Source organism: Chanodichthys erythropterus, chromosome 7 (assembly GCF_024489055.1).
Source record: "Chanodichthys erythropterus isolate Z2021 chromosome 7, ASM2448905v1, whole genome shotgun sequence".
Lineage (NCBI taxonomy): Eukaryota > Metazoa > Chordata > Actinopteri > Cypriniformes > Xenocyprididae > Chanodichthys > Chanodichthys erythropterus.
The window spans coordinates 6,120,750-6,145,512 of record NC_090227.1 but is presented as its reverse complement, the minus strand read 5'-3'; the positions used below and the strand labels follow the sequence as shown (position 1 = coordinate 6,145,512).

The window sequence follows — 24,763 nt, the reverse complement described above, 5'->3', positions numbered from 1 at the left end:
TTTTATATGCATTATTTTTGTAAAATAAAATAGTAAAAAGAAACCTGTAGCTGTAGTTTGCCTAAATAAATCTGTAAGATATATGCCTTAAAGGGTTTACCCAAAAATGAAAATTCTGTCATTTATTACTCACCCTCATGTCGTTCCACACCTGTAAGACCTTCATTCATCTTCGGAACACAAGTTAAATATTTTAGTTGAAATCCGAGGCCTCCATAGGGAGCAATGACATTTCCTCTCTCAAGATCCATAAAGGTAATAAAAGCATATTTAAATCGGTTCATGTGAGTACAGTGGCTGAATATTAATATTATAAAGCAACGAGAATATTTTTGGTGCGACAAAAAAATAAAAAAATAAATAACGACTTATAGTGATGGCCGACTGCAAAACACTGCTTCAGGAAGCATCGGAGCACAGATGAATCAGTGTGTCGAATCTGCTGTTCGGAGCGCCAAAGTCACGTGATTTCAGCAGTTTGACACGCGATCTGAATCATGATTCGATACACTGATTCATAATGCTCCGATGCTTCCTGAAGCATTGTTTTGAAATTGGCCATCACTAAATAATTAGTTATTTTGTTTTTTTTGGCGCACCAAAAATATTCTCGTCACTTTATAATATTAATATTGAGCCACTGTACTCACATGAACCGATTTAAATATGTTTTTAGTACCTTTATGGATCTTGAGAGAGAAAATGTCATTGCCCCCTATGGAGGCCTCACGGAGCCATCGGATTTAAAAAAAAATATCTTAATTTGTGTTCCAAAGATTAACAAAGATCTTACAGGTGTGGAACGGCATAAGGGTAAGTAATAAATGACAAAGTTTTCATTTTTGGGTGAACTAACCCTTTAACCAAGTTTAATGGTCTGTTCTTCCCTCATATTTAAAATATGTTAAAAAAAAAAAAAAAGAATATTTTTCTCATATTTTCATGGTTTAATTGAACTTGTAGGGTCATTATAAACAAATATCCCCTCTGGACACCACTATTGTGTAATTAGTGGTGCAATTCATGTAATATTATTTTATTAATTATACATATGAAAAATATCTTATTTACACATTTACAAGTAGAGAATCACAAGTCGACAGTATGGACACAATTTAAAGAGTCCAAAAAAAAGAAAAAGAAATACAGAATATTTATAAAAATATGTTATATATACATATTAAAATGTTCAATATATATTAAAATGTGCATAAAGTGCATAAAACATGTTGTTACACCTGCTCAACAGGCTGTCAAAAAAAAAAAAAAAATACCAGGCATTAAAAATGTCCTGTAAAAACAATCAACTACTTCGATGTCCTCCTCCTCTTCATCCCACACAGCATATGGAAGGGGGACATTTTGGAGTGGGTTTTCTGTGAGGCTTCTGGGGACTCTGGATCACTTTCTGGGTCAGAATGTGATTGCGCTGCGTCCGGAGCAGCAACGTACACCGGAACAACAGGAAGAGATGACAGTGCAGAGATCTGTACCTGATCATCTTGAGATAAGCTTGTCTTTTCCTCCTCAGAAGCATTCAGGCCTCTCAAGTGGATCACAAAATTTGACATCTGCTGTTCCAAAGATGTGAAATCCTCATGGATCTCAGAAAACTGTCACCCGGAAAGAAACAAAATGATTTACTGAACAAATCAAATCATATCAAAAGCAAAAGTATGCTCTTTCACACTAGTTTTGTCTTTTATAGAATATATCCTGAAAAGTGCCCAGGGTGAACATCTCAGTATAAGTGAATCTTCATCAGAGGCTGTTATAGTGATAGCGATAGCGAAATGTTATAGTACAGCCTACTTTACCTGCATACATACGGTATATTCACATAAAGCAATATATACTATATAGCACATCCTGCCTGACTGAAAGTACAATTTTAACATATCAGATTTAATGGCTGTTTCATGAAAGCAAATTTGCCCAGGTCTAAAAATATTTATGATGCATATTGGTGATTTAGCAATGTATAAAACCATGTAAGTCATTTAGCTAAATATTATTCTAAATTGGTAAACTAGCTAGCTTTTCCTAAAATGGCAGCTATGGGGCAAAGCGTTTTAACTTACCTCACCATAAGGCACTGAATTCAAGTTAAATCTGAAGTATAAACTGGTGTTATTTATTACGCAACTGGTTCAGTTTATCTTTATTTTCGAGTTTTATTTGATAGGAATAGTGTTCAAGTACACCAAATCCTTCTCTGATACAAACCAGAGGATGTTTAATCATATATAGCTTTCCACCTGTAGTCTCTAATGGCCTAATATGGTCGGCATCATGTCAAGAACCTTTTGACTAAAATATTAGTTTCAGTGACATTTATTCATTCTTATTTAGTTTTTATTTAATTTTACTCAACAAACTCTCTGTTTAGTCTGATTGTGGGAAGTTTACAACTTTGGTGTTCAACATATTGTTTCAGAAATGCAAACAATTAAAGATACTGAAACTTCATTTGGTTGCTTTTATGTTGTTTAAGTTAGCTTTAAAAAAGAAAATGAATATTTGTAAAAGGAAATTTGATTATTAAATTAGTTTTTAAAAACTCCACACTTAAAAAATAGGTACATTATCTTTAAAATTTCACATGGGTTTGATTCAGATTCAGTTAGATGGTCGGTTTACACCCACCTACTGAGTCGGATCAACTTACCCCTAACCTGGGGTAAATTGAGCCACAGGAACACTTTTTTTTATAAGAAGCCATATGTTTAGAACCATTTTTCATAGATGCATTCTGGTCATTTAAAATGATAGGAAACATTCTGAAACTACTTAAGATACTTTCATTATACTTCTGCCTCATTTTCCCTTATCTTGAGGACCACATAAGTAAAAAACGGCTCATCTTACCCTACTCTCCCCTATGGGTTACTAATATATTTGTCATTTTTTGCTGTCCAGCACTTTGCAACAACACAACCTTGTTTCTGCATTGACTTTCAGTATGTTTCCTATAACAACGTTTGACGTTTACATTTGACATGGCGTGAAAAAGTGACATAAATCACACAAAATCTGATCAGAGGAGTTCAGAAATGCAATTCGAATAGGACTTCAAACCACATATTTGTAAAAAATATTTAGTAAAAATCACATTTTATGATGAAATTAAATTTAATCGGATTTGCACAAAAATGCTCCACTTTCCACCCAGATATACACTGCTGTGGGGTAATAAAGATTTGACGGATGAACTATCTGCTCGATTGAACTCTTGTCGTGTCAAAAGTAAGACTTTTCAGTTTTATGGACATCGCCATCTTTGATATAACTCTGGTCAGTGTCGCTATGGTTAAGGGTAAGAGAAAATGGGCTCGACTCCAGTTGTATACAGACTGTGTTCGAGACTATACTCTAAGTTGCTGTGTGAACCAGACATTTCAAGACTCACACCTAAATGTAAAAGCAGTTGTCAATCCGAAAAACAAGAATGTAGCCACAACAGTATACTGACATAGGGTGATATTTACTATAGCAAATCTGAACTGCTGGATTGCCTGTCTTTGTAAAATGTAAACTATATAATCAGCCAGCTTTAATCTGTGAAATGTGACTATAAGGCATGAATATATTAAGATATTATAAACATTAACATCATGAATTTCTGTAAAGCTGCTTTGAAACAATGTGTATTGTGAAAAACGCTATATAAATAAATATCCGAGGCTGTTGTTATCTGTGAATGTTTTCCTACCAGATCAGTGCTGGACTGTAATAATTCTTTGGTCCATTTAGAGTCGACGGTGGTACCAACAGTCTCGGCCAGACCCTGATGACTGCTGCGAAGTGCCTGAGGAAGAGCAACCAGCAAAACCACATTTCATTTCAGACTTTATAATACGAAAGTTGCTGTGTTTGCAATGTATACTTGTCTTGCTATACCTATTTCTAAAAATATCCTCATAAATACATTAAAACTTGTAAAATTCAAAAAGGACTATATAAATGTATGTATTGACCTGTAAAAGGTTTATATTGGTTTCCAGCTGCGTCCGGCACTGTTGGACTTTGCTTTTGAACTGACTGAGTTCTGCGAACAGGCTCTGAAACACAAACGACACAAATAAATACACATACAGTGGGTACGGAAAGTATTCAGACCCCCTTCAATTTTTCACTCTTTGTTATATTGCAGCCATTTGCTAAAATCATTTAAGTTCATTTTTTCCCTCATTAATGTACACACAGCACCCCATATTGACAGAAAAACACAGAATTGTTGACATTTTTTGCAGATTTATTAAAAAAGAAAAACTGAAATATCACATGGTCCTAAGTATTCAGACCCTTTGCTCAGTATTTAGTAGAAGCACTCTTTTGATCTAATACAGCCATGAGTCTTTTTGGGAAAGATGCAACAAGTTTTTCACACCTGGATTTGGGGATCCTCTGCCATTCCTCCTTGCAGATCCTCTCCAGTTCTGTCAGGTTGGATGGTAAACGTTGGTGGACAGCCATTTTTAGGTCTCTCCAGAGATGCTCAATTGGGTTTAAGTCAGGGCTCTGGCTGGGCCATTCAAGAAAAGTCACGGAGTTGTTGTGAAGCCACTCCTTCGTTATTTTAGCTGTGTGCTTAGGGTCATTGTCTTGTTGGAAGGTAAACCTTCGGCCCGGTCTGAGGTCCTGAGCACTCTGGAGAAGTTTTTCGTCCAGGATATCCCTGTACTTCATCTTTCCCTTGATTGCAACCTTCCTGTCCCTGCAGCTGAAAAACACCCCCACAGCATGATGCTGCCACCACCATGCTTCACTGTTGGGACTGTATTGGACAGGTGATGAGCAGTGCCTGGTTTTCTCCACACATACCGCTTAGAATTAAGGCCAAAAAGTTCTATCTTGGTCTCATCAGACCAGAGAATCTTATTTCTCACCATCTTGGAGTCCTTCAGGTGTTTTTTAGCAAACTCCATGCAGGCTTTCATGTGTCTTGCACTGAGGAGAGGCTTCCGTTGGGCCACTCTGCCATAAAGCCCCGACTGGTGGAGGGCTGCAGTGATGGTTGACTTTCTACAACTTTCTCCCATCTCCCGACTGCATCTCTGGAGCTCAGCCACAGTGATCTTTGGGTTCTTCTTCACCTCTCTCACCAAGGCTCTTCTCCCCCGATAGCTCAGTTTGGCCGGACGGCCAGCTCTATGAAGGGTTCTGGTCGTCCCAAAGGATTATGGAGGCCACTGTGCTCTTAGGAACCTTAAGTGCAGCAGAAATTTTTTTGTAACCTTGGCCAGATCTTTGCCTTGCCACAATTCTGTCTCTGAGCTCTTCAGGCATTTCCTTTGACCTCATGATACTCATTTGCTCTGACATGCACTGTGAGCTGTAAGGTCTTATATAGACAGGTGTGTGGCTTTCCTAATCAAGTCCAATCAGTATAATCAAACACAGCTGGACTCAAATGAAGGTGTAGAACCATCTCAAGGATGATCAGAAGAAATGGACAGCACCTGAGTTAAATATATGAGTGTCACAGCAAAGGGTCTGAATACTTAGGACCATGTGATATTTCAGATTTTCTTTTTTAATAAATCTGCAAAAATGTCAACAATTCTGTGTTTTTCTGTCAATATGGGGTGCTGTGTGTACATTAATGAGGAAAAAAAAATGAACTTAAATGATTTTAGCAAATGGCTGCAATATAACAAAGAGCGAAAAACTTAAGGGGGTCTGAATACTTTCCGTACCCACTGTATATCAGTAAACATTCATCACAGACGGTCAATATAATATTGTATATGGCAAGACGTGTGTCACCTCAGTGTCTGTGAGGACGGCGTGAGGGTCGTGTGCTTCCTGTGTGCTGTCAGGGCTCAGAGTCACTCTGGTGTGTAACTCCTCCAGCAGAGCCCAGCGCTTCTGTAAAGAGCTCTGAACCGCACACACACTCGCCTCACACTCCCGCTGAACCTGCAGCAGAGAACGCAGAGAGCTCATCCTGACAGACACAGAGAACAGGAGCATTAGAAACTATTAGAAAACCCAAACGCAACAATACAACACTGTAACATCATTAAATACACTTCTAACTGGCCATGAAAAGACAATTATCGGTTCACAACAAACAGCTACCCAGAAATCAGTTCAGAAAAAAAGAAAGTCGTTTTTGACAAATATGATAAACATGTTAGATGTTTTGGACTTTTTTCATTCAAGTAGATATTGGTTGAGAGAATGAACAAAGCTGAAATCTAAAGGGTTACTTTAGAGAAAATCGAATAGAAAACTGGTTTTGATTTGTGTAACATTTTTGGTTGCTATACATCCTATAATTCCAGTTGTGTATGTCATAGTTTTAATGACTTTGCTATTATTACTAAGAGTTCTTATTACAGAAATAATATGCTTTAAAAGAATATACTTCAGTGACAATTTAAAAAATAATGTGACATTATTACATATGGCTTTTTAGGTTACGATAGTGTTCTCTTTTTAAGTACATCCAAAAATGAAAATTCTGTCATCATTTACTCACCCTCATGTCATTGTTGTTCAAGACTTTTGTTCATCTTCGGAACACAAATGAAGATCTTTTTGATGAAATCTGACAGATTTCTGAAGCTCAAACATCCTAAATATACTAATTAATGTTAATACATAATACATTTTTCCAGGAGCTCATTGCTTCTACCTTCAGTTAAACTGCTAACAGTGATTGTAAATTAATTGCCTAAATTATTACATTATTAGCTAACTGCATTCTTTAAATTGTAATGTTGACATGCATTCTCTGTAAAGATGCTTTGAAACGATATGTATCGTGAAAAGCGCTATACAAATCAATTTGAATTGAATTGAAAACATGAAGCATAACACACTAGAATAAATCTCATTGGTTCTCATGCGTCAGCTTCCATTTACCACAACTGATGTGCGAGTTCAATGTTTATCAATGTTTATATGTGAATAAAAGCCTAAATTAAATCTGTTTAATGTATAAAGCGATTGAGTCTCTTCAGAAAATTTGGATTGGATTAGTTTTATGATCTCTTTATGAACTTTTTGAAGCATCAAAGTGGTAGTTGCGTAGACTGTAAATGGAGGGACAGAAATCAGATTTCATCAAAAATATCTTCATTTGTGTTCCGAAGATGAACAGAAGACTTACGGGTTTGGAACGACATGAGGATGAGTAATTAATGACAGAATTGTCATTTTTGGGTGAACTAACTTTTAAGTGGCGTTTATTTACGTTGGTATTATATAACCTGCAAGTTCAGTTCTTTTTTAAATATACTTTTTAGATTTGAAGTACACTGCAGTAGTATTTTGAAGTTCACATTGCAATTAAGCACACTTTCTTTTCACAAGGGGTTATTTCTCATAACCATTAAAATGAAAGCATGTTTCTTCGCATGTCAGTTTGCTGTCTGAAATCATACATAACAGGACAGGGTGTGAGACATTTTAGGTGGAGTTCAAACATAGAAACAGCCACACACTGAAGTCACAAGTCTGAACAGTTTGTGACAATAGGTAAATATTTGATAAGGTTCATCTGCACAGCTCACCTGTCCTGCAGGTAAAAGCGTATATGTTTAACTCTGTCTTGAAGTGCACATTTGTCCTTTTTCTCCTTCTCTTCCTCATAGCCACTCCTGCTTAGAGTCCGAGACACTGCCTGAAATCAAAAAGACAAAAATGACTGGTATGTATAAACGCCACTAATTCATGTTTAGCAGGATCAACAAGAGCAGTCTGTTTCCAACGGCAACATGATTTGAAATATGCAACGAGTTCAACATGACAGCATAATGACTGCTGACACTTTCCATTAATGACAGTGTTCATTCTGACAGAAAGTAAGGATGGGCCTACTATTGTTCAAATGTGTCAATGCACCACCCATCCTTAAGAGACAAACCTCTAGTCTGGTGAGAAGGCCTCGTATGTGGGGCTCGCTGGGGTCCGGCAGGGGCTCGTGGAGGAGGGACACCGCTAAACCATCCGCTAGAACATTAACCTGGGATTCAAGATGACCTGCATCCTGCTGCGGATTTATACTGATACAAATAAGAAAAATGAAATTAATGGTTTTAAACCATAGGAAGACAAAAAAAAACATACTTTCCTATTGTAGGTGAAAAACAGTAGGCTATGTGACAAGAGTAGCAGTCTAAATTCTGGAGTAGCAGTCTAAATTCACAGTACTCATAGGCAAAAAGTACCCGGATGACGTGAAGTGTGCTTACAACACTATCCCATGGGGAGAAGATATGTGAATGGCAGTGAAGTGACGCAACTGATGCTGGTAGATCACATGATAATGACAACATAGTGAATGTAGTACATCTGGTTTACGTTCATACTATATAGAACATACTTTTATAGCAGTCGTGAAGTCATTACTTATTGAAAATAAGTACATACTCTAGAGAGCATGCGATTTCGGACGCAGCCAGCATTGTGTTTTATTTTGAAATCTAGTTTTTAGGGTTTGATTAAAGGAATTTCCTGGGTTCAGTACATGTTAAACCTGTAAAAAAATTGTATTATAATACTAAAGCCAGAAGAACTAAACATTATTTGTTACCATGGGACCACTGAATTTAGGCCTGTTCAAAAATGACAACTATAAAGATAACTATATTAGCATCTACACCAGTTTCTTCATCTGCCACTTTAAATGCTCGAGATCTCTAAAGCAGGATGGATACTAATTGGCTGTCAATCAATAAGATCATCAGCTGGAAAAAAAATCTTTATTTTACAGTGCTGTAGTTACATGTTACTACATGTACTTACTATAGTAATAACAGTAAATTATGCATAATTACACGTAATTACAAGTAACTACCCCTAACTAACTCTATAGTAAGTACATTTAGTTAATTAATAGTACTCAGTACTTATTTGAGTAATTACAATGTAACTACAGAACTATAAAATAAAGTAACCAAAAATGCTATTATCATTATAATTGTGATGTGGAGTCTGCAATTATTTTATACTTAGAATGATTTTTAGAACTTTATCATTATAGTTAACAGGCCTTTAGAAATGTGTGTGAGAACAACGATACATACTTCTAAAGCATTTATTAATCTTAGTTAATGTTAATATCAACGCTAATACATTATTCAAATCAGAAGTTTATTTAATGGACCTGAACTGACATGAAATAAGAATGAACATGTATTTTCAATAAACAAAGTTAATAAAGATTTTAAAATATTGTAACAAATGTACAGATCATTGTTGGGTAATGTTGGTTAATGCATCATTAGCGTTAACTTACAGTATCTTACTGTAAAGTGTTACCAACTTATAGGCCTATTGAACCCATAAAATTCCTCTTTGAGTGTCAATATTATCCACATTTGATTTTTAAACTGCTTGAAACATTATTGAAACATTTATTCTTGACATTTTTGTGACTTTTTCCATTTAGGGTCATGAATGTGTGTGCAAAGTATGTTTTTTAGAAAGGCTATTAAAAAAAAGAAGAAGAAAAAAAAAAAGCTTTATTTGTAGCTTGACTAAAATATGAGATACATGTGAAACTTATGAAATTCAAGACTTGAATCATCTCTGAATCATCCAAGGAGAATTCACTGTTTCTTGTTTTATTTTATGTCTGTGCAGCTAATTTTGAACAATATGTAGTTCAAACTGACTCCTATCACAAAGAAAGAAACTATTTTAACACAGTAGGAGTAAATCATTTCTAATATTTTATATTTTTTAGTCTCTGACAAGCTACAATAAATAGCTAAAAAATTTTTTTTTTTTTTTTTGTAAAAGCAGTGTTTAGTGTTGATTTATGGTTAATTGCATGGAAACCAGTGGGTGTCAACACAAACTGTGCAATTAATCTGGATACGTGTATGTGGTATGTGACATGTACAGGATTAGGTCTCTCTCACCTGGCCCACTGTTGGTTTTCAGCAGTTTTTCTCACTATCACATCACCATTGTATGGGAGATGCTGAGAAAATCACACATACAAATACAGAAATATTTATTTACATGACAATTTCATTTGTAGACACAACATTTGAAATTCCTCTAGATCTAAGAGCTGAAATAAATTCAACAGTAGACGGACCTGCTTTACTTTCTGTCCATTACAGAGCAGGAAGCGGAAGGCTAAAGCACAAAGAGCCATCGCTGCACACAGCAGCCCGGCGAGGAGCAGTCGACCCGTGGCTTCAGTCAGACTGACGGACGGGTGCAGAGGAGACTCCTCCAGAACAACCAACCACACGGCTGCTATCGGAACCAGACACTGACTCCATTTCGGCCAGTTTCTCCAATGCAGTCTGACAGGAAGAGAAACAGAGAGAGTGAATCATAATATTAGTACAGTTGGCTAAACCAAAGGAATTTGTGAGTGATGTTTGCCCATGCGATGTTCATTGCCACATTCTAGGGTCTTGTGGTGGTTGCCAGGGAGTTGCTATGTTGACATATGGTTGCTTACACTCTAAAAAATGCTGGGTTAAAAACAACCCAAGTTGGGTTGAAAATGGACAAACCCAGCGATTGGGTTGTTTTAACCCAACTGTTGGGTTAAATGTTTGCCCAACCTGCTGGGTAGTTTTATTTAACCCATCCATTGTTTGAAAATGACTATATGGCTGACTTAAAATGAATCTAAAATGAAATTAAAATGTTCATTTATTAAACATATTAATAAATGTTCATTTTCAAGATATTTTGGGTTCATTTTAAGAAAGCAATACTGTAATTTTTAAACAGTAGTTGAGTTAAGTAAAACTACCCAGTAGGTTGGGCAAACATTTAACCCAACTGCTGGGTTAAAACAACCCAATTGCTGGGTTTGTCCATTTTCAACCCAACTTGGGTTGTTTTTAACCCAGCATTTTTTAGAGTGTACTGGCAAGTCTATGATATTCTCGTCTGTAGATAGGACTCAGGTCCTTCCTTTAATATAAGTGGGATTTTTTGGCCTGTTTTAACTCTTACAATTTTGGAACCCCATTGATTTTAAACGAGAAAGGGAAAAGAAGCTCTTTTCAAAGGGAAAATAAGCTCTTTTTTATCATTTCGATTCATATGAAATGCAGTTAGTTCAGCTTAAGAGTAACTAAAATATACTTTTATGTCAATTACACATTTGTAATAAAGAAGTTGCAATTTAGTACATTTAAAATATATAAACTTTCAAATGTAACAAAAAAACACCAGTTAAAATCCTAATCAATACTTCACATGTGCTTTAGTATGTTAGTCAACACATCAAAATAAGTGTACTTCTTGACAAAAGATTATTAAAACAATATACTTTATAGTAAAACACTTTGAAAAAGTGCACTTTGTAGTAAAGTCATAAAAGCGGACTCTCTTTAAGTGCATTTAAAGGGCTAGTTCACTCAAAAATGAAAATTCAGAACTGAAGAACACTACAATTCACATTCAATACATTTGAGCACACTTCTGTTTCACAATGGTTAACCCACTGTCAAACACCCACCTCATCCATCTGCACCCTCTTCCAGCTCTCTTCTCCACCTCACGTTTGATCATTCCCTCCGACATCTCTTTCTCCTCCTCCCTTCCATCCTGGCCTCCTCTGCCTCGAGTCCTGCTCCGCTCCCAGCAGCTCCACACATGTCCAGAGCTCAGCTGAGGCATGTATCCTCATGGACGCCCTGCGTGAAGTGTTTAGGTTGATCAAATCATGCTGTGGAGAACAAATGCCGGATTTTCCAGTTGGACTAGTCTGACCAGCAGGCTTAATTCATCAAACATTAATGTTTATTGTTTTCCTTGTTGTGTTGTACCAAGAGTATGTGAGGAATGTGGTGTGGTGAGGGAAGTTGGTGAGGCATTTCCCAACACACCTGTGCCAGCTGCCACCGCTCCCACCACAAGTACATAGACACTATACATATCATTAGGTCACGATACAAAATATAAAGCAGGTGCCGAGTAAGAGCAGCATGATCCCTGTGAAAAACCAAAAGATAATAGTACTGAATGTGCACTTTTAAAATCTTAATAAAATTGTAGCTTACCTGCAGATAATATAATAAATAAAAGGCCACTTATGTTTACTTAAAGAAAGCACACTTTCATGACTGTTTCTTAAAAGTGCACTTTGTAATATTACAGTAGTTTACCATAAGCTTGTCAGTAAATTCAACAGACACTTTAACCATATTTACAACAGATATATTATGAAATCACATACTTAGAGGGATAGTTCATCCAAAAATTTAAATTTTGTCATTAATTACTCACTCTCAAGTTTCTTTCTTCCATTGAACACAGAAGAAGATATTATAAAAAATGTTGGTAACCAGACAGTTGATAGCACCCATTGACTTCCATAGTAGGAAAAAAGAAAACATGGAAGTCAATGGGTGCTGTCAACTGTCTGGTTACCAACATTCTTTGTAATATCTTCTTCTGTGTTCAATGGAAGAAAGAAACTCATACAGGTTTGAAACAACATGAGGATGAGTACATGATGACAGTATTTTCATATTTGGGTGAACTATCCCTTTAAGTCTTACTTAAGTGGGTCAACCCTGTTGAAAAAGCGAGCATATGTCGGTTAGGTATGTTTTGATGCATGGAAGGTGTTTGAGCTGGTTTATGCTGGTTACTAAAATATAAATTAGTATATAATGATGAGACCATCATGCAGTAGGGGTTCAATCTTCAGCTGGCTGGCGGTAGCAGCCACTGACAGGTCACGTGACCTGGTGGCAGCTGCCAGTCTGATTCTGGCAGGTCACGTGACCTGCCATTGGCGCTGGTGGCAGCTGCCAGTCTGATTATGGCAGGTCTGTCAGAGGTTCTGGTGGCTGGCAGAGTGTAACACGTTCCTTATATCTCTGTCGCTGCATGGAAATACATAATTGTATTATTAATAATATAACATTATGACTTTATTCTTTTGTATAATTCACGTTTTAGATGGGTTTATCTCAATTAAAGCAGTCAAATGACCGTGATCTCAACTGGTGGAAAATGACGCTCAGCCCAGCCAGCCACTGCTGAGACGCGAGTATAACGCGTTCTCTAATCACTTTCGCTGCATGAAAATACATAATTTTATCATTATTAATATAATATTATGACTCTATTCTTTTGTATGGTGGACGTTTTAGATGGGTTTATCTCAATTAAAGCAGTCAAATGACCGTGATCTCAACTGGTGGAAAATTACGCATAGCCCAGCCAGCCACTGCTGAGACGCGAGTATAACGCGCTCTCTAATCACTTTCGCTGCATGAAAATACATAATTTTATCATTATTAATATAATATTATGACTCTATTCTTTTGTATGGTGGACGTTTTAGATGGGTTTATCTCAATTAAAGCAGTCAAATGAACGTGATCTCAACTGGTGGAAAATTACGCATAGCCCAGCCAGCCACTGCTGAGACGCGAGTATAACTGTTATGATATAGACACGGAGGCAGAGATAAAAGCAATCCAGGTGAGTTTATTAGAACAATATGAGAACACAGAGTGGAAATGGCTGTTATCGGGTTCTTGAGAGATGAATAGAGAGTAATACTGTCCTTGTATGGTTGTTAATCCAGGAGCTGAGATGAGATGGAGGGAGACGTTGGAGACACTCACACACACAGAAGGGTAAGCACACGAAGGGACCAGGAGACGAAGGAGATGAAGGAGATCGCTGGAGCAGGTAAGTATGATGAAGGGGAGTCCTTAAGGTAAGCATAAACACAAGGTATTGCAAACGAGACCGGACAGTGAGTGTGTGTGAGTGTGGTGGTTTTGTAGTGCTGGTGATTGCCGAGTGAATGAGATGCAGGTGGCGGTGATTAATACGCTGGTGATTGGGTGCGTGGGTACTGTGGTGAGGTGGAGCCTGGCGTGTCTGTGACAATAACGCGCTCTCTAATCAATTTTGCTGTATTGAAATACATAATTTTATTATTATTAATATAATATTATGACTATATTGTTTTGTATGGTGGACGTTTTAGATGGGTTTATCTAAATTAAAGCAGTAAAATGACCGTGATCTCAACTGGTGGAAAATGACGCATAGCCCAGACAGCCACTGCTGAGACGCGAGTATAACGCGCTCTCTAATCACTCTCGCTGCATGAAAATACATAGTTTTATTTTTATTAATATAATATTATGACTCTATTCTTTTGTATGGTGGACGTTTTAGATGGGTTTCATCTCACTTAAAGCAGTCAAATGACCGTGATCTCAACTGGTGGAAAATGTCAAATATAACACAGCATGCTTTGGGGGAACATATTATGATTGATTTTCAAAAAATTGAGCTATAAAAGCCTGATGTATAAATATGATGCTCAACAACAAAAACATGCACATACTTTTGAGTATCATATTTCATACACACATGCACTGGGACTCATGATTTTTATTTATACTGTACAAACTGTACATCCTCCCATATATATATAATTAATGAGAAATGGACAAATAAATGTTACCCAAACACCTGTTGTTTACATTAACATTAAAAAATGTAAACATGTATTTTATTATTTTTAACATTAAAAAAAAGAGTCATGAATAATTAGGTAAATCAAAGTTGCTGCATTCCACAAAATTTTTATCTTACACTTACTTACAAGCTAACACTCAACAACAACTTTTTAAACATGCAAGTCCCCTCCAAATATTGTAAATATGTGAAACATATTTGTGAAACAAGCAGATTTACAGGTGGTCATGTTGCTTATGCTGCCCGTGACCTTAAAAGAAATGAACAAAGTCAATGTATCTAAATATTTACATCAAACACACCTTTTTAAAATGAAATCAAGAAATGAGACCTAAACTTCCCCACAGCCGCTAAAATGATTGTATCCAGATTTAGGATTAATGTTGAGAAAGGGTCGTATTATTAGAATAATTCACGTTTTAATTGCCATTTTTATGCTATATATTATTGCATAACTCGTGTTATTACAAAACATAAAATCGTCACAACTATTAGCAGTATGCATACAAATTAGAATGATTTCTTTGGAATGACAGGCAACAGTGGCTGGATGGTTGAGCGTCCAGCGAAGCATATAGCAACCAGTTGAGATCACGGTCATTTTACTGCTTTAATTGAGATCAACCCATCTAAAACGTCAATCATACAAAACAATATAGTCATAATATGATATTAATAATGATAAAATTATGTATTTTCATGCAGCGAAAGTGATTAGAGAGCGCGTTATACTCGCGTCTCAGAAGTGGCTGGCTGGGCTATGTGTCATTTTCCACCAGTTGAGATCACGGTCATTTTACTGCTTTAATTGAGATAAACCCATCTAAAATGTCAATCATACAAAAGAATAGAGTCATAATATGATATTAATAATAATAAAACTATGTATTTTCATGCAGCGAGAGTGATTAGAGAACGCGTTATACTCGCGTCTCAGCAGTGGCTGGCTGGGCTATGCATCATTTTCCACCAGTTGAGATCACGGTCATTTTACTGCTTTAATTGAGATAAACCCATCTAAAACGTCCACCATACAAAAGAATAGAGTCATAATATGATATTAATAATAATAAAACTATGTATTTTCATGCAGCGAGAGTGATTAGAGAACGCGTTATACTCGCGTCTCAGCAGTGGCTGGCTGGGCTATGCGTCATTTTCCACCAGTTGAGATCACGGTCATTTTACTGCTTTAATTGAGATAAACCCATCTAAAACGTCAATCATACAAAACAATATAGAAATAATATTATATTAATAATAATAAAATTATATATTCCCATGCAGCGAGAGTGATTAGAGAGCGCGTTATACTCGCGTCTCAGCAGTGGCTGGCTGGGCTATGCGTCATTTTCCACCAGTTGAGATCACGGTCATTTTACTGCTTTAATTGAGATAAACCCATCTAAAACGTCAATCATACAAAACAATATAGAAATAATATTATATTAATAATAATAAAATTATATATTCCCATGCAGCGAGAGTGATTAGAGAGCGCGTTATACTCGCGTCTCAGCAGTGGCTGGCTGGGCTATGCGTCATTTTCCACCAGTTGAGATCACGGTCATTTTACTGCTTTAATTGAGATAAACCCATCTAAAACGTGAATTATACAAAAGAATAGAGTCATAAGATTACATTAATAATAATACAATTATGTATTTCCATGCAACGATAGAAATAAGAAACGCGTTACACTCTGCCAGCCACCGCTGACAGACCTGCCAGAATCAAGACTGGCAGCTGCCACCAGCGCCACTGGCAGGTCACGTGACCTGCCAGAATCAGACTGGCAGCTGCCACCAGGTCATGTGACCTGTCAGTGGCTGCTGCCGCCAGCCAGTTGAAGATTGAACCCCCACTCCCATCATGTTTAACCTGAAGCAGCCCTTCGATCGTCTCAGAGTAATATTGCAGAAGACATGTAAAGATAAGTACAAACATTTATAGTTAAAAGATTCTAAACTTTGATCCATAAAGTTGCTGTCCTGCAGAAATCTCGTAATGTCGTTTTTTTTTTCTTCATAAATCATTAGGTCACCCTTTACTCTGGGTTTTGAAATGTTTAACCAATAAAAAAGTACTAAAAAGATCTCGTGACTAAACCTCGTAACTCCATTGGCTCTTGAAACTGTCAGTCAAACATATCCACACGCTTCTATCGTGAATGAAGTGTTTGGAGGGAGATCGCTGCCTTTTTTTTTTTTTTTTTTTTTTAATAAAATATTAGGGTAAATAATACACAACTGTTTGTTTGTTTAAATAAGTAACTTGGAACTTTGTTGAGTTTTATTTTATTTACTGTTTTATTTTATTTACTGTGTTTTGCTGTCCATAAAGTGAAGTCAATCACGTCATTTTGAGTTTTCATTTTATTAACATAATAAAGATCAGCATTTCAGTCCGAATCAACGACTCTAGAGTCCATATTAGACTATAAGTGCCTTTTATTATTCAATTATGATAATGACGGTTTTGGACCCAAATAATTCCCCGGATTATAATAAGAATAATAACTGTTTCGAAAGAATAAATCTCATATGTATTAAATAAAACGTCAAAATTAAGTTAGTAAAAGTATTCAATAAATTGATTATTGTTTAGATTTGATTCTGCTCACACACGACTTCAGGTGTGCTTGCATAAGAGCAATTCAAATTCAAATGTTAGTTGCTATAGCGACGCGTGTTATGAACTTATGGTTATGAATTCTGTCTGCATATATATACACACTGGAACCAGATCGCATCTGTTGATGATTGAGAGGCGAAGCGAATTCAGAGACTTTTGCATTTCTTGAGATTGTGAAGCTATTCGGAGGATTGCTGAGAGGAGACTTTTATTCTAGAAGAAGAGCGGAGGAGATTTCTTTTACATAGTTTTATTTATTTCAAAAGACTTGATATTATTTCTGAGGACACTTTTATTGTTCTTTTTATTGTAGGGGTTTCATTTAATTATTTTAGCTTTTATTTTATTTATTTTTTTATTTTTTGGAGGATTATTCCTGATTTCATTCTTTTTATATAAATACTGTATTTTGTAAGTTATTGTTTTTATTGCCGTTTGGAAGAGGATGTCGACGTCTCACGGGGATGAAAGAGGAGGTGAGGGCTTTAGTTTTTCATCCGTTCATGGTGTGTTATGGTATGATGTTGTACAATGATTTACTAAATTAATGTGAAGAAACTTGTGCGAGGGAACCCCTTTGATCCCCTAATTTTCCCAGCCAAGTGATCACAAGTATTTGATTCCTTGCATTTGAAGTAAACACTTCAACTTGAGTAACTATAGTACCAAGACACTGATGTTGATTATTGATTATTAATAAAACATGATGTCTGAAATATTCCAGCCTCAGGCTGCTCCAGATCCAGGAGAGCTGCTTCCTCTCAGACGGCTGGTCAGGTTTGGAGACCCGGTTCTGATGACCGCATTCAGGATCCGCTGCCAGACCCGACCCAGACACTGAGCCAGGAGATATCTGGATATTTAACACCTCTGCCGTCAGAGTTTTCTGTTTTTGTGTCCACAGGTCAGGATCACTGGAGGAGGAAGCGGCGGAGCGGCAGCCAGCAGAGCCCAGATGATGGACGTCCATCCACTCCATTTAAAAGACTTGATAAACGCTCTCACAGAGGTCAGAAAAGGCTTTTATTAAACAAGTTATGGCTCAGTTAATAAATGATTTATCACTGAAAGAAGAAAGTTAACAGTTTGATGTGACCACTGACATTGATCATTGATATTATTAAAAAACAGTTTTTAATGTTTTAAATATTCCAGCCTCCGGCCGCTCCAGATCCACTCCGACAGATTCTTCACGGATGGGATCATGTCTGCATCATGTCTGTCCCTCTCTGAGGACAATGTAGAGAGGCGGCGGTCATGCAGAGAGTTGTTGAGCCTCAGCAGCAGAGGCTCGTACAGCGTCATATGGAGGTGGAGTGGTGATGGATCAGATCGGCCAAACCAACAGGGCAACCGGTGTTTGTCCAGGTCCGACAGCCTCGAGGAGTGGATGTGCCCTCCGCTGCCGGGTCAAGTTCCTGTCGGGCCTCCAGAGACTTCAAATGACCGAACTGCTCGGGGTGCCATGAAGGAGGCTTCACCTGTGAACAAGAGCTCAACAGGTGAGACTGAAATAAGGCCTGGCGCTGTAAAGTGTACAGATAGAGATTCTGCTGTTTCATGCATAAGACTGCTTCAAGTTTTTAACACGTTAATGTTCGGTCACATTTACTGTTGCTCAGCTCAAATTGACCTACTTTTGATTTGTAACATTACAGATATAAGAATTTGAATTTGAATTTGAATTTATAAGAGTTTAACAGTAAAATTTAAGTTATGTCATTATATCATTGTTTAATTTGAGGTCAGAGATGTTTCTAATAATTGTTTTTCTTCATTTCAGAAAAACCTACAAAATGTCGGAAGAGGAAAGGATTTGGTTCTTTCTTCCGGAGGCTGTGGAAGGCTATGAAGAGTCCTTTTGGCTGCTGTTTCCACAGTAGTGCTGTGGATGTTGTGGAGCCTTTTGTCCTTCCAGCAGATCTGGAGTCAGAGCCTGATCCTGAACCGTCACCTGCTCCAGATCACTCCGCCTTCAAGACAAAAAACGGTAAATCGCCAGGCGTTATTTCTCCAATGTTATGTCGTCTTGTTTTCCACTAAAAATATCTTAAGGCTTGTTTTCAGAGAATGTTAATGTTATTTTTCCCATATTAATATTATATTATTAAAATGAAACAAAGGATCTATCAAGCTCATATTTTTCTGTTTGTTTTCAGAGCCCTTTGAGTCTCTCTACAACGCGGGAGAGATGATTGGATCTGGAGGATTTGGAAAGGTGTACGAAGGAACATGCAAATTTGACGCCAAAAAGGTAAATCTTACCGAACTGTACAAACGTGTTGCTCTTGCATGCATCAAAACATATTTAAAACATTTAAAGGGATAGTTCACCCAAAAATGAAAATTTGATGTTTATCGGCTTACCTCCAGTGCATCCAAGATGTAGGTGACTTTTTTTCTTCAGTCGAACGCAAATTATGATTTTTAACTGCAACCGCTGCCGTCTGTCAGTCAAATAATAGCAGTGGATGGGAACTTCAACTATAACAGTAAATAAAACTTGCTTAGACAAATCAAAATTAAAACCTGCGGCTCGTGACGACACATTAATGTCCTAAGAGACGAAACGATCGGTTTGTGTGAGAAACCGAACATTATTTATAATAATAATAATAATAATAATCCTTACATTTATATAGCGCTTTTCTGGGCACTCAAAGCGCTTTACATATTGAAGGGGGAATCTCCTCAACCACCACCAATGTGCAGCATCCACCTGGATGATGCGACGGCAGCCATATTGCGCCAGTACGCCCACCACACACCAGCTTATTGGTAGAGAGGAGACAGAGTGAGGAAGCCAATCAGTGTATAGGGATGATTAGGAGGCCATGATGGACAGTGGCCAATGGGCAAGTTTGGTCAGGATGTCGGGGTTACACCCCTACTCTTTTCGAAGGACATCCTGGGATTTTTAATGACCACAGAGAGTCAGGACCTCGGTTTAACGTCTCATCCGAAGGACGGTGCTTTTTGTCAGTATAGTGTCCCCATCACTATACTGGGGTGTTAGGACCCACACAGACCACAGGGTGAGCACCCCCTGCTGGCCTCACTAACACCTCTTCCAGCAGCAACCTAGTTTTCCCAGGAGGTCTCCCATCCAGGTACTAACCAGGATCAGCCCTGCTTAGCTTCAGTGGGCAACCAGTCTTGGGCTACAGGGTGATATGGCTGCTGGCAAATTTATATAATTTTTACCTCTAATACACCACTATGTCCAACTTCGTTCAGCTTCCTGTTAGTGAGGTCAAATAACGCGTTCTGAAGACGGAAGTGATGTCTCGCCCATATACTTCAATGAGCACGAGACATCACTTCCGTTGTCAGAGCGCGATCAGACCTCACTAGCCGGAAGCTGAACGAAGTTGGACATAGTGGTGTATTAGAGGTAAAAATTATATAAATACTGTTCGGTTTCTCGCACAAACCGATCGTTTCGTCTCTTAGGACATTAATGTGTCGTCACGAGCCGCAGGGTTTAATTTTGATTTGTCTAAGCAAGTTTTATTTACTGTTATAGTTGAAGTTCCCATCTACTGCTATTATTTGACTGACAGACGGCAGCGGTTGCAGTTAAAAATCATAATTTGCGTTTGACTGAAGAAAAAAAGTCACCTACATCTTGGATGCCCTGGGGGTAAGCAGATAAACATCAAATTTTCATTTTTGGGTGAACTATCCCTTTAAGAGATGGTTTAATACTTAGATCAATTTGTCCGTTTTTTTTTTTTCTTTTTCTCAGGTTGCCATCAAGCGGATTCGCAAGACTGACAACAATCGTTACCTTGATATTGTAAGTTGGCCAAAACCTTTGTTTAAGTGCAGATTACTGTAGTTAATACACCTGTAGGAAGCATTAGGTGTAAATGTAACAGACAAATAAGCCCAGAAACACCAAATGACCAAAAAGACTCTGTTGAACACATCTCAAAGAAAAAATGATATGTTTTCTTCAGATTTTTACCCAGCTAACCTTCTGTCTACTGCTTTTCTCTAGCCTGGGCATCCCGAACCTCTCGTTACAGAAGTGGCGCTGCTGCTGATGATGACGCGAGAGCCCGTCAGCCCCTACATCATACAACTATACGAGTGGTTTGAACATCCTCGAAAATTCACTCTGGTCATGGAGTTCCCTGAACCCTGCGAGAGCTTGCTGGACTACATCGTTCGTCATCCTCGACTGGACGAAACAACAGCGCGGGTCATCATGCCACAGGCTGTGCTGGCAGTACAACACTGCATTGAGCGTGGCGTTTTTCATAACGACGTCCATGCGCAGAACTTCCTGTTGAAGAAAAACACGTTAGAGCTCAAGCTGATAGACTTTGGCTGCGGTCAGCTGTTTAGCAGCGATGGCTACGAGAGGGACCTATACCGTGGTGAGCGTTTTGGGAGTGAATGTAGTGAACTTACTGATTATTTGATGCTCTTAAAAAAGCTCAACAATGTCCAAATGTCTCTCTTACAGGAGTGCTGGATTACTGCCCACCTGAAGCCTTGACAGACCCTCGATTCCACGCCGTCCCAGCGAATGTCTGGTCTCTAGGAGTGTTGCTGTATGAGATGGTGAACGCATGTTCTCCTTTTCAGGACAGAGTGGAAATCACACGAGCCAAAGTCACATTTCAGAACTCCAGCTTATCCAAAGGTGAGGGAATAATATTGAGAACTTTAAACACACACATAAAGCAAAAGGCTCTGCACAGTTAAAGGTGAAGTATGGAACATTTTACATGACATTAATCACGTTTCAGGTGCTGTTTTCATAGATGCCAAGTCACATGGTCATGACTAACCAGCTTATTAAAATGTGCACAGAATGCAGAGATCTGATTAGCCAGTGCCTAACCCGGGATCCGACTAAACGGCCGACGACAGAGCAGATGTTACAGCACAAATGGATTAGAAATGATGTCAATTGGAGAGGTTCAGGAGATTCACTCGATCAGTGATTACAGGTGTGAGGAAGTGTAACAGACAGAGTAGATTATTATCATTTGCCTTCAATTCTGGATTGTTTCTAGTGAGATTTTCAGATTTGTCTTCATTGGAGTGTTCACATTAATAAACAGGAAAATAACAGAGTCAGTGATGCAAACAGAATTCAGTTCTGTTGTAAATCAGCTCTAAGATCATTCATGAGTTGACTTGTTCATTTAATCTTTGTATTGGATAGGAAATAACAGACTTGCTGTCCTCGGCGGAGGGCTCGAACTCGAGACTCGACTGAAGCCTGAAGTCCAACCCCAACCTGACAGGAACTCCGAGCCGCCGCACCAGAGACTCAGAAGAGCCTGTCCACGTCTGAGAAGAACTTGAGAGATGACAAGACTGGAGAGAATCATCAAGTCATCACAGACACATTTACTTTGTTTTTAAACGTTGAGACGAGTCATGTTTATTTATATAGTTCTGTTATGTGTGACCCAATCTGTTTATGTATATATGTATATAAAATTTCTATATGACCCCTTTGAATAAATGTTTTTAGTTGCATAAATGCTACATGGCTGCAAACTTGAGTGCATTGTAGAGCCTGTCTAAAACACAACCCTACTCTAAATGAGACTATAAATGGACAATAATACTAATAATTTGGTGCACTAGCCACTATTCTTGTATTAGAAAGATTTAGGTAAATCTTGAAGCTTAGGAATAGTTACCTAAAAACACAAAGTTGTGTCATGAAACTCTAGATGGTCTTCTTGCAATCACATCATTCTCTTTAGGGCACAGCTGATTGGTTCCTGCTTTATCAGTAGCCAATGAGTTCGCTTGTTCAACCTTCCAGTGCTTCGATAGCATTTGCTGTAGTTGCGGCGCGCTTTGAGAAACCCTCCACCTTCCCCAGCTCCACCTGTATAGATCTGCTATGGGTAATTTATGAATGCAATACTGAATGTCTGTTTATTTACTGGCAGTAGCAAGTCCTGAACTTGTTTTCCAGCGGCAATAACAGCAGCAGCAGATCTATTCCACCAAGACCAAACATATCAACATTGTCATATATCCATTACCATGACAAACACACTGAAAGTTGTCGTGACAGAAATTTTATCATCTAGAAAAAAATCCATCTATTATTGTCAAACTTAAAGGTGCTCTAAGCGATCATGGGTGGAGTAACTTCCTGTTGACGTTCGAAGTGGTCAAACAAAATAGAGGCTAGCTAGTCATGAAAAGAGAAATGAGATGGAGGAGGAGAGAGAGCGGGGGCCGGTGAGAGGACTTTTCACGAGCGAAGATATTACTGCGCCAAATCAAAGTGCTCCCGAGCACTTGCTATGGTATTCCGCCATTATCCATTTTACACGCTTAGAAAAGCGCAACGTTTTGTTTTGTGTCACCGTCCTAGGTCGAGTTACACAACTCGAGTAACTGTATTTAAATAGGTAAAACGTGGAGGTGTTTGGTAGCTTCTCTGCTTGGCCCCTATTGAATGAACTGGGCTAAGCTAAGTGCTAACAAAGTTTCGCCGCGAGACAGGGGGATTTAGTGCACGCACTGAGACGAGAGAGGTATGTATCAACTCGTCTTAGTTAAGGGAATAACATAGTTTAATATGAAAAAACGGTGGAGTATCCCTTTAAAATCATTCTTGTCGGTTATTGGCTGGAGCATATTTTTATGTTTTGTGGTCCAGGCTGTACCAGTTTGTTTTTTCATGTGCCATCAACATGTGTGCAGTAGAGGGTTAAGTATATTGTACTTGCTATTATACAGTGTGTAAATATGTATATGATTTCTGAAGGATCATGTGGCACTGAAGACTGGAGTAATGGCTGATGAAAATTCAGATTTGCATCACAGAAACAAATTATACTTGAACACATACCGTGCCATCTCAGCATGTTTTTATGATTGAATAAAATACATTTTTATACGCATTTCACCCTTAAAATGTCAGGCCCCGTCACAGACAAATTTGTATATGTTAGAATGGTTTCCTAATAAATTTCTTTGATACAAATAGCATTTTCTTTTTGGTCACATGTCCCTGATTGTATCTAACATGATTTTGTCATTTTTATAAGAAATAAAAGCAACTTTTTGGTCACCTGTAGTACACAAAGTCACAGAATACCTTTACATAGGAGATTTTTACAAAAACATAGTAGTGGATATATACCCCCAACTTCATCTAAACAGTTTAAGAGATCAATTCATCAATATTTCCTCAAATACTACATTTTTATATCATACCTTAATACCTCATTTCCTAGGTATTAATGTAGATATTACCATGGTATCCCTGTTATTACCAATCTGCAATATGAAGTGAAATATCATTAATATACAAAGTGCAATCTCAAAAGCAGTGCTACACATGCCTAGGTAAAAGAGGGACAAAAAAAAAAAAAAAAATTGTAGATGAGCATAAAAACCTTCAAATTTACAGTGTAATGTCTATTTATTCAAATAATATACCCCCAACTTCATCTAAACAGTTTAAGAGATCAATTCATCAATATTTCCTCAAATTGGCGCGTCCTGATTCCAATGAATATGCACATAAAAAAAAGGTTTAACATAATGTTACATTCGTTTTTGCTTTTCGTCAGCTGTTTTCAAAGCGAATTTAAGTCATTTTTATTCTAGGTTGCCATAATTGACACAAAACCGATATGCTGTCATTGGGTCATGGCGACATCATGTGGTCAACAAGTGAACGTGACGT

The 24,763-nt window shown here is 37.7% G+C and overlaps 1 protein-coding gene across 1 annotated transcript; it reads right to left on the bottom strand.

Annotated features, from left to right (window-relative positions):
• Positions 1–1,307: 1,307 nt before the first annotated feature.
• Positions 1,308–11,610, bottom strand: si:ch211-151h10.2 (uncharacterized protein LOC567699 homolog). The gene is made up of 9 exons (XM_067390747.1): positions 11,450–11,610; positions 10,061–10,274; positions 9,879–9,940; positions 7,877–8,015; positions 7,524–7,633; positions 5,770–5,950; positions 3,978–4,061; positions 3,713–3,808; positions 1,308–1,613 (listed from the first exon to the last, which is right to left on the bottom strand). Exons 1-9 carry the CDS (start codon positions 11,608–11,610, stop codon positions 1,308–1,310), a joined length of 1,353 nt encoding a protein of 450 aa, XP_067246848.1.
• Positions 11,611–24,763: the final 13,153 nt, after the last annotated feature.